Source organism: Andrena cerasifolii, chromosome 1 (genome assembly GCF_050908995.1).
Source record: "Andrena cerasifolii isolate SP2316 chromosome 1, iyAndCera1_principal, whole genome shotgun sequence".
Classification (NCBI taxonomy): domain Eukaryota; kingdom Metazoa; phylum Arthropoda; class Insecta; order Hymenoptera; family Andrenidae; genus Andrena; species Andrena cerasifolii.
The window spans coordinates 21,080,479-21,095,136 of record NC_135118.1 but is presented as its reverse complement, the minus strand read 5'-3'; the positions used below and the strand labels follow the sequence as shown (position 1 = coordinate 21,095,136).

The following is a 14,658-nucleotide window of genomic DNA, read 5'->3' as shown; positions in this document are numbered from 1 at the left end:
TCTCGTATGGCGAAAGACACCGAGCGAAGTAGAACGCGGTGAATTATGCCAGGCACGCTGGTATAGGGTAAAAGGGATAGACGCTGAGCAAGGTCTGAATATGTTACGAACGCTGAATCTGCTGATAGTGAGCACCGTTGCAATTGAGATTCAGTAAATTTATACTTTGAGAAAATAGCCAGCGCGTCGCCGCGCGGCCACAGTTTTTTTTTGTTTGAAGTGGTAACTCGCGCGCGGTAAAAGATTGTAATTATCCAATAGCTGAATGAAGATTCCGTATTGGTTCATAAGTGGTGACATTGAATTATTCTTTCTGTATTTCTTGTGAAAAATAGAGCGAATGGAAGGGTTCGATCCAGGGGCGGATTTGGAGATCGGGCGCCCCTAGGCTAACAAGTGTCTGTGGCAAGTCACATATGATTTATTGCTTATTCGCTGTATGGAAAAAGCAGTGAATTGTTTTTAATGTTGTATCAAGCTTCTGTGTTTAAACCTTTTCTAATTTGTTTCCCAAAATTTGACGCTCTCCAAAATTTACCGCACAACAAAATTTGTCGCTCCCTCAAATTTGCCGCTTCTCAAAATTTGGCGCTCCCTAAAATCTATCGCTCCCCCAAATTTGCCGCTTCTCCAAATGTGATGATCCCTAAAATTTATCGCTCTGCGAAATTTGTCGCTCCCCCAAATTTACCGCTTCACAAAATTTGGCGCTCCCTAAAATCTATCGCTCCCCCAAATTTGCCGCTTCTCCAAATGTGATGATCCCTAAAATTTATCGCTCTGCGAAATTTGTCGCTCCCCCAAATTTGCCGCTTCTCAAAATTTGGCGCTCCCTAAAATCTATCGCTCCCCCAAATTTGCCGCTTCTCCAAATGTGATGATCCCTAAAATTTATCGCTCTGCGAAATTTGTCGCTCCCCCAAATTTGCCGCTTCTCAAAATTTGGCGCTCCCTAAAATCTATCGCTCCCCCAAATTTGCCGCTTCTCCAAATGTGATGATCCCTAAAATTTATCGCTCTGCAAAATTTGTCGCTCCCCCAAATTTTCTGCTTCTCAAAATTTGACGCTCTCTAAAATCTATCGCTCCCCCAAATTTTCCGCTTCTCCAAATGTGATGATCCCTAAAATTTATCGCTCTGCAAAATTTGTCGCTCCCCCAGATTTGCCGCTTCTCAAAATTTGGCGCTCCCTAAAATCTATCGCTCCCCCAAATTTGCCGCTTCTCCAAATGTGATGATCCCTAAAATTGATCGCTCCCTAAAATCTATTGCTCTTCCAAATTTGCCGCTTTTCCAAATGTGATGATCCCTAAAATTTATCGCTCTGCAAAATTTGTCGCTCCCCCAAATTTGCCGCGCCCTAAAATCTATCGCTCCCCCAAATTTGCCGCTTCTCCAAATGTGATGATCCCCAAAATTTATCGCTCTGCAAAATTTGTCGCTCCCCCAAATTTGCCGCTTCTCCAAATTTACTGCTCTCCCAAATTTGATACTCCCCAAAAATTTGTCGCTCCCCTAAACATTGCCGCTTTCCAAAATTTCCTCCTTTCATCATACTTTCCATTTTCTTAAAATACTTAAACCTTAGGTGATGAATATGGTGTGATAGATAAATCTCTTAGTTTAATTCAGAAGATTTCTTATGATTGGAATTCGTGGAGTTTTTTATATTGAAATTTTGTAGTGGTAAAGGAGGTTCCTTTCGGTACATTCTCTTCGGACATTCTAATGCCGTACGAATAAGGTTTTGACTATCTACCTCGAACTATAATATAATTTCTGTAACCGTTCAAAAAAATGAATATCCAATGCAAAGCTTTCGCGAGAACTGTGATAAATAAATTTTCTCCCCTTTGTTTAAGAGAAAACAGGACTCGGTGTCCATGACATTTTTAATACTGATGTAATATTACAACGATACTATGAAACGTTCACTCCCTATCACGATCCGTTTCATCCATTTACAAGCCTAAACTATTTTCACCTTTAAAATAGTATTTTACCTCCACGTTGGACTTGGAACGTCGGAAACTTCGAGCGAAGGATTATAATTCTTTGCTTTTCGAGTGCAACGCGCTCGAAGATCAAGGAAGATAGGGGCCACGGTTGAAACAGCGAAACTCGCTGTTACACAATTCTAGGAGAAGAAAGAGCTGGAGCATGGGTCGAACGTACGCGTTCCTTCGTGACTCGTAATTTTATGTAACCGAACCTAGCACACTCCTGTTACCGTTACAGGTGCGTGTGCCGCGAGTGTAGTTCACGTTGCGCCGTCGTGAAGGAAAATACAGAATGGGCAGAACGAAAATGTTCCCGTGTTCTCACTCTCCCGCTTTGACATGTAAGTGAAATTTCATTGTTCGCCGCCATCGTGCCGCCGACGAATTAGTAGAGCAGAAGAATGAACGCAGCCAGGCCTTGCTACCGAGAAAACAATCTAACAGAAACATGCTTAATTTCTACTTAATTTCTTCTTCAGTTTAATTTCTACTCAACCTGCGGATTTCACTCCTCCGCCGCAAAATTGATTATTATTCTGCTGAGCAGAATTTTAGCCAATACGTAGATTGAGTAAACGTAATTAGGCAAAAACACTGTGGACGAGTGTTTTGTTGGAAAGAAATAATTATCGTTTCGATCAGAAACTGTTAACGGTTGTAAATTATTGTCGCAACTTTGCGGAAATGTTTACAATACAATTGAAGAAATAAGCTGCTGCAACAGCCATAAATATTTATCCTTGCACTGCTGTCATTGAGAAATCAGAATCAGTGCATTTGTTTATCAACACTGTGCTTATTGGTCATAATTGTGCAGAAGATGATAGATTGCATCACGCGAAAAATGATGTAACAGGGTATTAAACATATATTCGGTAGATTTTTTTTCTTAAAAATTGAATTTTCTATTGCAAGCTAAATTCTCTTTGCGTAGAAACGCTGTGTGCGAAGAGATAATTAATTAGAACAGAAAGACTGTCGTTTACTTACAAACATCCTTCGTATAACGTTTCTGTCTAAAAAGAAGCGTAATTGAATTAACGAGAATCTACGGGCGTTCACTGAGAGTGGCACGAAAAAATGTGTAAAAAATTGGGACACCTTCTGATAAAGGGTTTTGCAACTGTGCACTCCAAACTATCAGCGAGACAGGAAATCGATACACGTGCGCCAGTGTATTATGATACAAGTAAAAATCAACCGGGCCTTGACCACAATCGAAACTCAAACAAGTGAACTTTCCGGTGGCGTGGTTGCAACATGGGATCAATATCCAATTTGAGCTCAATTTACTGGCAAGTTCATTTGAACTCCAAACGGTTCGCAGAACGAGTTCCCTCGCGGCTTCATGAGCCTAAATTCCATTCCAACCATCATTCTATCGCGAATAAATATCACTGCTTCGTATAAACCTGCTGCTCGGTGAAAATTGCTTCACGATTTGCTCGACATACTATTCCATTCATATTTCTAATTCCCAGAAATTTCAATTTCAAAGTGAAGGTAGAAATACCGCAATAATTAGAGCAACGTGGAATCGACCAGAAGCAGTAAATTTGATTACTCTAAAGTGACTTCGCCGATGAAACATTAAAATGTAAATAAATAATCGATGCTTCTTTGATGTTGCGTTTGACGTTGCTTTTTAGATCGAATTACACGCTTTGATATCGTTCCGATTAATAGACAGGGCATTGTACTAATTGACAACAGATAGGAGATATCTAATGAAAAGTTAGCAGGGGCCGGGCGAGCAGCGAGGCTGCACGAAGCCTGACGAAAAGGAATCGCGTCTGATAGATCAGACGACTGGCTTGTCGAAATGAATAATACATCCCGCAGATCCTCAGATAGGTGGGCGATTACGGTGTAAATAACAAACGTTGCAGCATGAAATAAGAGGCAGAAGCGACGGAGGTTCGTCGAACTTGTACAGAAAAATTGTACGAGTGCAAGGTGGGGCGTGCAATCTCGCTGTTTACCTAACCACACTCCACGTACAATGGATTACGCTTACATAACGGAATGTGATTATTTAACAGCGTCGGTTCTGCACAGTTTCGATTCGGGCGGAGCAATGAAAACGAGTCATGATAGAATAATGCGTTATTTTCACAGAGTATTTTCACCGACGGAACGCAGGTGGGTGACCGTGACATTTTTCGAGCAATCTTTCGCGAATGTATGTGAGCACTTTCGGAATTATTATGTTAGAAATCTTGTAGAGTTATGTGGCATGTTGCGTGGTATATTTAAAAATCATAGTTTTGTTAAAGGCGAATTTATGGTGCACTGTTAAAGAAAACTTATAGTGTTTCCTGGAATGTAGTTTGGGTGGCGTGAATATGAAGAATGAAAAATGCCTGTTCCAAGAAGTGATTGCAAGTTGCTTAATCCTCGGTTGTCACACTGGGTCGAAATGATGGACAATTTGACTTTGAGGTAAAATATCTGTGAGGCGTCACTGAAAATGGTACTACTGTTTAAACACGATGATATTTTAAATGTTAATTTTCAATCATCAAAATGTATTCTACAATATTCAAACTCTATCTCAGAATTTGTGCGACTTAATTTAACAGATAGTTTTAAAATAGCGGCTGATTGAAAATTGGCTAGGTCGAATCGACCCAGTGCGACAACTATGAACGAAAAATAAGTGGTCAACCGAAGGTTAAACAGTAATTGGTACGGAGAATAAAAATATTTACCTGAGCATATGTTACGTCACTTGTTTTAATTCTGTAATTTATTCGCAAACATTTCTAATTATTAATTCAAGCATTAATTATTTTCTTATTCATATCAAATGGTTTTGAATTTTCATTACAGCTATCACCCGGCTCCGATTGTTTATTATTATTATTATTGTAGTACGAACCGATTGCAAGATTTAAATAAAAACATTGCACAAACTATCACCGTCCCAATATTTACCACACTAAGCCAATTCTATTTATTTATCTGTAACAATAGTTTCAATAATTCATAGATAGAGTATTATAACATTCCATCCACAATACAGAAATTGTTGTCATAGAAGTGCAATATGCGACACGGCAGACATTCCCGTCGCCAAGAATCCATTTGTCTGGCCACACTCTCCATAATCACCCACAATTAATTAAGCACTCACGAATTACGTTAGTCTCGTCGGTTATTGATCCGCGCCAGTCGCGAGTGCAGCGGGGAGTGGCAGCAAAAACAATTTCATCGGTCTACGAAACGAATGTGTCCTTCTTCCACCGCCATTAAAATCAGACGTCTAACAAGTTCGGTAACTCAGAAATGAAAAAAGTCCGATACTTCGCAGAAATAAAGCTCTCTAAACGAAAGCTGCAACGGAAGCAAATTCTAAAAAAATAAATTCTTGCAAATTCCTTACCACCATATTGTAGGTAATTGAGAATTATAAAATGTTGTGCTTAACTTTTTTTCGCTATCTTTTACGGTTTCACAGATACGTGCTATAACATAAAAACCTACAACAATTTCTTTAAAATGGTGGCTCCACCCCTGGACCCGTTCCGTTGCGGGAACAAAAAATAGACAAACCATTAGGACCACCAAAACTACATTTCTGCAAAGTATTAGATTTTTTGGAATTTTCAAGCTACCCAATTTTCATTGTAAATACCTATACAACACGAAATTTGTAAACAAAAAAGGAGGAATCCTCGTAACCCACGATTACTAATCGAACGACACCAAACTATCGAGACAATTGGAATGGCTGCAGGAAGGATTTCAAGATTGGCGATTTTAACAGCAACGCGTCACGTGACACGAATCCCGATTCAACTCGGCGAATTTGTCTCGAGCGTACGAATTTGCATGGCGGTCGGTTCGCGTGATCGGGGCCCGAATCTGGAGCGACGGGAATGCAATTTGCAGCCAGAGTTTCTGCGTCGTTCCTTCGCTTTAAAACTCGAACTCGTACCGTGCCACGGGCTTTGGTTATCGCGCGATCGGAATGCAAACGCGCGTGCAGTGTAATATCTGTGGTAACGTCACGATCATTTGACGGATATAGACGTGTTCATTAGAGCCAGTGCTTTCCTATCGTGTCGCTTTCGCGTTGCTTTCGAGGCGCCTATCGAACGCGAGCCCGCCGTACTTGGAAGGAAGACGAAGTAATCGCGGCAGCCTTTCAAAGGGCAGAAAGATTGGATGCAAAGAATTATATTCTTGCACTAGGTATACATTGGATACAGTGCACTGGATTAAGGCTATCTCACACGTTTATGACTCACAGCACAGTAAAAGCAAATCTGCAACGATTAGCCTATATGTGCTTTGATAGGGACCGTTTAATGCCACTCCACTGTTAATTTAATAATCAGTGGCTTTAATGCATGGAAGGTAATTTCCCAGGTGTAACGACCAAACTCCATGATTAGAGCTAAATCTTATTCTCATTTATTCTAAATCCTTCTGTAGTTTAAATCCTATGCTCCACGAACCCTCCTACTTCAAAACACCCGAAACGCCCACTGCAATGTGGTATTCAAGCTGGGTTTCAATCGGACACCAGTGCCACTGCCAATTGTTGTAGTTACTATTACAGTTCAAATTCAAGAATAATATAATTTCACGTGTTTACGTTTTAATATTGCGTGTAATCGGTGATACGACAAGAAACGATCGCCGAGGAAGTCTGGCAGTACGCATACGCGGGAGGCAACGTTACACCGGTGTATCGATTGTTGCACGCACGCCAGGGGTAGTGGGGCGAAAAAAGAGCAGAAACGAAGGGAAATCTCGTAATGATGCGGTTACACCTGTTACACTCCAGTAAACAGTCTAAGGCGTTCATTAACGAACCGCGGCCTACTTGCCGCCATACTTATGGACTCTGAAACCGAGTTTCGTTGATAAACGGCATGCAAATAACTTTCACGATACTGCATAGTTACGACCCGCCATCGATGGTTCAGGTCCCATGAATTTTCTGCAACGGCGGCAAGCGCCACGAGTGACTTTAATATTGTTGACAAGTGTTCGTAAGTTAACGTAGTTCGAGAAAGCGCAAGATAATTTTTGGTTATATTCGTTGGAATACCTGTTACTACTATTTCCCAATCCAAACGAGTTCCTGATAATTTCAGCCACGAAAACAGATTGAATAACGTGTTTAATGAATTATGAATGTGTCACGAGAGCCGGTTCATCTTGCACACGCGTAAATAAAATAATTTTCACTCCGAAATACAGGTTCCCTGAATTAACTCATTACCGGTGAAGCATTGAAATGAAAACTGTAAAAATTTCATCGCATATTTTTCTTCACTGCAGTTGCTCTAATTAAAAAAAAAATTAAAGTTTCATGCTGCGTTTATGCAACAACAGCTGTTAATGGGTTAAAACACCTGAGGTCAAATGTAACTGCATTTTCACGAGCGATAAATCTCGAATAAACGTCCAGTTTATGGGGCAATGATTTGCGCGTTACTTTTCTTGCGCACGACCCTTGCTTAATTACCCAGACAATTGCGTATTCATTACGCGAGGTTCTCTAACGATTTGCTCGCGCCGAGCAATAGGTACGAGGACCTGCAAAGCGAGGGTATACGAAAAGAGTAGTGACTTACCAGACGTGAGGGACATGGCCTGCTGCCTCCTCGACCTCGAGTTATCTCGTTTTCCCGCGGAAGACTGTGTGCCCGAGACCTGGAGGCCCGGGGCACTGACTGCGCGCTTAGGACCGCCGATCGCGCCAGCCACGTTGCTGTTCCTCGCGAAGCCAGGCGGGCGGTATCTGGCCGATTTCACGCCAGAATGCTGTGGCAGGAAATGGTACACGCTGTGTGCCTTGTGCATCATGGAGGAAGGCGTGGTTGACGCGATCGTCAAACCAGCTGGCGTCGTGGACGCTGGTAAACGCGGCAGAGAGTTGGTTGCCGCTGTGATGGCGGACTGCATTCCGCGTGGAAGTGTCGTGGCCCGCGATTCGCCATTGTACTCGAGCTCGTCTTCCGTGTCCTCGTCTCCTGTAAATGTATCGTCATGGAGAAACCAACGTGCGACGAGCTGAATGGAATTCAGGCACTTCTGAGAGAATTTTCGACGGTGAAGAATTTTATTTAAAAAAAACTTGAAAGTTTTAATGGAAAATGTAAGTTAGAAGTGTGCAAGAAATAAGAGACTAACCAGATTCCCCCCTCATGTTGGCATCGGGAACGGAAGACCTCCTCCTGTTGCTCCAAATCCTCTCTTCCACCGATCCTCCGCATCCGCTGGTGGCGCCCCCACTTCCGCCGCCAATGGACCCGCAGCTCCTGACCCTATCCAACTGTTCCCGCGAGAAGCTCTTTGGATTGAACAACAGATCCCCAGCACTTCGACGTTTGGCGGCCATCGCCAAGGCGTTAGCACTAGCACTAGCACCAACACTGACGTCCCCGGAACAAGCCAGAAGGCTGAGCTTCGTCCTCGAGTCCGCCGCCATTAGCGCCGACTCGAAGCTTCCGCGCCAGGAGAACCTTTCGTAGTCACTAGCTTCTCGTTCTTCGCCTTCCGGCCCCGTAGAAATCGTTGGGTGACTATTAATCAGTAGGAGAGGATCGTGGGACTTGGACCTGGGCAATTGCAGGTGCGCCGACGAAGGTGTATTAGTCGAATCCGAGGTAGAATCGTCGTCTTCGGTGGTAGACGCCGAGGATGGTGTTCTATGATGCTGAGAATATCGTCTCCAGCTTGTAGAATGATGCTGTACAGCTGGTCCACCCTCAGAGACCTCGTGCATGAGGGCTACCAATCGGCTACCGATATGGTGCATCACTTTCGCGATCAACGGCGGGCTGCTGTGCGGCGTCGAGTTTGCGTCAGAACTGATTCCATCACCGGCCATTTTCGTGAAGCTTTGAACCAGTTTTTGGTACACGAATGCTGTGTCCCTGCCGAGGCAGGGAGGCTGCATTCCGGTTGGCACGGTTTTATCTTCTCTCTCTTTGTCCAGCAGAGTGTCAGCCGAGGTGGTGTCGAATTTGCTGATAATCTGTTGACAGCTCTGGGAGATCTGCTCCTGTAGCGCTGATCGACGGCCACCAGCCGCCCCCTCTAGGTCCGAGCTGGTGTAATCTGAACTGTCGTACGAGTCAGACCACGTGTCCTCGGAACTGAGGTACTCGACGATCTCTCGCACTTGCTCGTCCCGTATCCCTGGCACAGTTTTCATCAGTCTGGTAAGCTCGTTCTCGAAATACACAAGCTGCGGCGGTTTCGTTCGGTTCTGCGAGCACAGTCGGGCTTTCGACGAGTAGCCGGACAGCCGAGGACTCGGGGCAGGGGACACCCCGTTCGAATTCGCGTTGGCAGTGCTCTGATTCTGCCCGTTCGTGTTGGCGACCATGGTCTTGAAGAACTGTCGCATCTTCGACATCATCAGGTTCGTCTCCTCGTCGCTGGACCAGTTATTGAAGCTGTCCTTCCTCGAGAGGGAGGCGTTTGGCAAGTGTGGCAGTGTCGCGTGACTCGGGGGATGGTCTACCTTAGCCGCGTTACTCTTTTCCACCCCGGCGGTTCTTTCTACGGAGGTTTGATTTGCGTCCTGAGCATTTTCGCCGTTCTCTTTACTGGAACAATCTTTGCCAGACTCTTGATTGGCTTCGATGTTAGATTGAGCGTCGTCGGGCAGTTTCTGATGCTGAAGAAGGTCATCGCAGCTACCCACGAATCCCGAGTCCCTCGATTGCTGCTTAGACCTTTGATTGTACGTTAATGAATCTCCCGAACTTATTTGAATGTTTCTAGAAGAGTCCGCTTGCGACGTGGAAGTTGTTGAAGTGCTAACGGTAATTGACGGTGAAGAGGAAGACGATAAAACATATTCTGGCTGCGGTGTGTTCGCTCTGTCGGAATCTTCGGAGTCGATAGCTTCAGCTTCGTTCTCGATCACCACTTCTCCAACTAAAGCCATTTCCCTGTTCGGTTCTGGTGTCTTGTTCCTGTCATCGGGAACACGCGGACTCTGTGTACCCAGGTTCCTGGGTTTCTTCTTCTTCCGTTTCACAGTGTCGAACTGTCCATCCGTCCCGAAGGCGGCTGTTTGACCGTCGTCCGCGCCATCGGTCTCCGTAGAAGAACCTTCCGACAGACTTTCCTGAGCATCCTGATTTAGACTGAGATCCTGCAGAGAATTCTGCGAGCTCAAGTTCTGCGAACTTTGCGTCAGGGCTAGTAAATTATCCAGAGAAGAACTGTGCGACCGACCAGTGCCCCTGGCACGTACCAGTTTCTTCCTCCTCTGCGCCTCCGGACTTGGCCTACCTTCGGAGTCACTACCCACGGAGCCATCAGAGTCGCGTCTATCTTGATCGAAGCCGAGAAACTCTGACAAAAAATACTTCTCTAACCTCGAGGAATTCAAGAACCCTTCGCCAGAGTTCGATCTCTCCTGGCCCTGTCCATTGTTAGGATTCTCGTCCTGCCCAAGTGACTCCAGGCCCTCGGAATAAATGGACGAGGTCTCCGACAGGCTATCGACCTCGCGCGAACCCATGCTCGAGTTGTTGCCATCTCCTCCGAGACCAAAGAAAAAGTATTTCTCCAATTCCGACGCGGACGGTGGTCTTTGTTTCTTCGATGGGCTGCCGGTGGCCAGGCTAGGCTCTGCCTCGCTTTCTTCACAGGACTCTTCGACGATGGTGTGCAGAGTGAAGTCGATGGCCTGCCTGTGGTAGCCCCTGAGCTCTTCCTCGCGATCCCCAAGATTGTTCGCCTCGTCCTCCGAACTTTCCTCGGTGGCCGTCGTAGCGCCAGGCTCATCCTCGTCGTGGGAAACTTCCTCCACCCATGAATCATCATCGGCTAATCCCTCCTCCAAGATTACCACACCGCCGCCGGCCGAATTGTCATCGCTGGACAGCGAGGAGGCACGTGCTCGCGCACCCTCGCGATGCTCGTTCACCTGGCGCTCCTTCGGCACGATCTCCTCGCTGTTCTCCAGCCTGCCGGTGACCTTAGCGGCATTCTTCACTGATACGTCGTCGCTTTCACTCGCACTACCGACACTCAAACCACTGTCCACCTCCGGCTCCGAATGGCTCGCTAGCGTGCTGGCCAGCCGCTTCACCATCAGAGGCTTCCTGGGGCCCTGGCCATTTTTACGGTGTGGCTGCTCGGTCACGGCCTCCAGCGCCAGCTGGAAATATCCAGCCAGGCCCTGGCTGGCCGTATGCACTTGGTCCGGCTGCAGCAAGGTCGTGGTGTCCGAGGTGATGACGCTTACCGGCTGGTACGAAGCCTCCTGGGTGATCATCACGAGGCTTCTGTACTTGTTATTGTTGCCGATATTACTGCTCGCCTGGACCGTAGGGGGAAAGTGTGGGGCGTCTGTGATGGAATCCTTGGTCGACGCGGCAGGAGGGAATCCATTCTCCTTTCCAGTGGACGGGCGTCGCTCGACTGAGGGAAACCGTGTCGATACCCCCCCTTCGGCGCAGCTTCCAACGGCACCGCCACCATCGCTACCACTACCACCTTCGCCACCACCACCTCGTACCTCTCCTACCACCTGACTAGAAGCGCCGCTCTCACCTCTCACCGTCCGCGAGCCGCCGTCATGCGCACATTCTGCCTTACCTGCGCTCTCCGCGCACTTGAACATCTCGTGGATCTTGCTGGTTATCATGTCGCCCACGTCGCAGCCCGCCGATTTCAATTCGATCCCGCCGGGCTTCTCTGGCGGGTCGTTGTATCCCGCGCCATCTTCGGCCTCTATTGTCGCCGGCCCCCCGCCGTGGCCCGTGACGGATCGATCATCGTCCGCGGTAATCGGCATTGAATCACTCGCGGTACGCGCGCTTACGACACCGTCGCCGTACGAATTATCCGACGGTTGCTCAACTACCGATCTGTCGTACTGCAGAGACCATTTCGTTCTGTTCGGCGCGTGCACGATGGACTCCTCGCCATAGCTGGTATCCTTGAAGCTTCTCGCCGCATCGTCGCCTCGGCTCGACTGTCTCGACGTCCGTTCCTCGTTCCTTTTGTTCAGCTTCGATAATAATTCGCTGTTCACCGCTGAGAACTCATTGCCGCCGTAACACGAGGACACGTCCCCCGGGGTCACTTCGTACTCGTGCAGCTCGTCGCTACTCAACTCGCTGCCGGTCGCGTTCGTCTCGTTGCTGGTGAAGCTGTCAGACCCCGAGAATGCGCTCACGTTCACCATCGCGCTCCGGTTTGAATTCAAATCGGTCGGTATATCAAAGTCGCGGTTATCGTTGCTCTGATCTATTGTTTCGTTGGCCATTATCTGCGATAAAGCGGCGGTGTTATCGATCCCGCTTTCGCAATTATTGTCGCCACTCGTTCGATCACGATTCGTGCCGTTTTCTGTGCCGTGGATCGTCAACGGTGTCGAAACACGAAATTTGGAAGACTCGAACACATTCTCGATACACGAAGTATCAATACTGGAAACGTCAGGCCTGGAAATTTCCAGCGAGTCTGGAATTATATTAGAGTCCCAAGTATCCGTAGACAGAGACCTCGATTCACTGACTACATCCGCGGTGCGGTTGTTGTACAGTAACTGACTCGATAACTTCGATCCGTGGATATACGAGCTGTTATCTTCCACGTTATCCAGCAATTTTTCTTCAATAGTATCCTCCGTCTCCGTCACGATACTTTCACTACTAATAGTAATCGGCTCGATGCTATCGGGATCCAACGTCTTAATGGACTTAAGCTCGATCTGATTATCAGAACAGTCGTTATCGCTCGCGATGTACATTTCCTCCGGTATGAGACGGTGCTGCAGCAGCTGGCAGACCCTGTCATCGTCGCTCCCTTCCAGGTTATTCTTCCTTCCACGAGCTCTCCGCTTCTCATGAACGTTCGCGTTCCGTTCGTACATCGTATCATTACCCTCCGCGGTGTCGCCTTTAAAAACGGACCGTGCTCTCGCCTCTTCCCCAGAGTTTCCCCTACTGTTGTTCTCCGTGCGGTTCGCGCTAGGGCTCTCGAAGCTCGAGTCCTCGCTCAGCAGCCGAACGTACTGCAGAACCACCGGCTCTTCTTCAGGAAGCGCAGTCACTCTCTTCAACGTGATACCGTTCTCGGCAGCTGAGTCAGAATCGTCCTCGTCCCCGTTATCCTCGATGTCGTTATCGCTCGTCAGAGAATCATCGTTGACGACGAACACCCTGGAGAACCTGTGGGAGGACGAGTCGTCCTCCAAGTCGCTGCTGTCCGCGGAAGACCGTCCCGAGGAGCTGCCAGAGTCTTCGTGCTGGTACATCCTCTGCCCCCTCCTGCTCTCGAAGGACACGCTCACGGAATCTTGACAGCCGTCCTCCCCGTCACCTGCCGTCTCGCTCGTTTCGTCATCGTCTCCGTGGCACTTTTCCACCTTCCCCTCGTCCAATTTCCCTCGACTCTTCCCATCGTCCAATTTCCCTCGACTCTTCGCCGAGGGCTGCTCGACGGTTTTCGACTCGTTCGCAGCGTCCAGCACAGCCTCGGTCTGGAAGCTCTCCGTTGGCTTCGATACGGGGCAGGGTCCGGCATCGTCCTTCTCGTCGTGATTTATTTGCAGCCCTCCCAGACGCTGTTGCAGTGTCTCCGTCGAGGGGATGGACGACGACGTTTCGACAGTCGACCCGTATAATCGTGGCGTTAACACTTGGTCGGGTCTGAAGGTGCAGGTGGCTGGATCGAAGACGCCGGTGAGCCTTGGGTCGAGCCTGGTCCCATGAAGGGGCTGGTTGAACCGGGGATGCCAAGCGAACCAGGGTGCGGCTGGGTCGCCCCTCAGCCTCAGTGTTCCTGGCTCAGCGTGTCCATCGCTGCTGCGGCTTATCATGGAGGATGCGGCAGCTGCGAAATCGCCAGTCCACAGAGCTGCTGGAACGGGGACCGGATATGGGACCGGCACCGGTATCGGCACTGGTACAGGCAGCACGTTTGCACCTCGGGAACCACCGCAGGCCTACATAGAAGAATAGTGGTTGGATGGTACGTTTGACTTATTCGATTCTGACTAGTTCAACATAAATTTGCACGGAGTTCCCTTGAGTCTCAGATACCAACAGGCTAGGGTGCAACAATCAAGGAAACTCAGGTGCAGTACGACCAGTGCGGGCCATTTGAGACGGTTAGCGTTCGTTTAGGAGGATTTTCTACAATACTTAGTGAATATGGGGTAGGTGAGAGCCTAGGAAGAAGAGTGTTACTAATGTTCGTGTGCAACAGATATCTGTATTTGAGTAAACGCAGAGAGTTATTTTAAATTACTGTAGGTACTGAGAAAAACGTAACGAAGATCGTTGGTAGAAATAGCAAAAAGAATTTATTTATGATCGCTTAGAGAAATCGTGACCACTTCGAGTGAATCTGCGTGTTACTGAAAGTGTAAACGAAAGTTAATTTATAACCAGAACAGCAAAGGAAAGCCACATTCTGAAGGCTCTACTAAGATAAAATTGTACTAAAAAGGTAATATTAAGAAATGTGAGTATTATAAATAGCAATAGTATTTATAAAATGGTGATTAGATTTAAAGAGATGTGGTAAATGTCTTCGTTTAAACTAGCATGAGGTATATTATTTTGAAAATATCAAATATTTTATTCCGAAAGTACAGAGTAGTGTGCTTTTATTTGTTTCCTCAATTCGAATAAAATTTGTTAAAAATATAAACTTTGTTTCT

The 14,658-nt window shown here is 47.0% G+C and overlaps 1 protein-coding gene across 3 annotated transcripts in view; it reads right to left on the bottom strand.

Moving 5' to 3' along the window:
• The window catches only part of LOC143378009 (uncharacterized), a 64,149-nt gene that overhangs the window by 18,518 nt on the left and 30,973 nt on the right, over positions 1-14,658 (bottom strand). For all 3 annotated transcript variants that reach the window (XM_076829892.1, XM_076829888.1, XM_076829891.1), the window contains exons 10-11: positions 8,151-13,938; positions 7,592-7,990 (exon numbers count right to left, since the gene is read on the bottom strand). In XM_076829892.1, the coding sequence (XP_076686007.1) occupies positions 7,592-7,990; positions 8,151-13,938 (6,187 nt within the window). The remainder of the gene's footprint in view (positions 1-7,591; positions 7,991-8,150; positions 13,939-14,658) is intronic.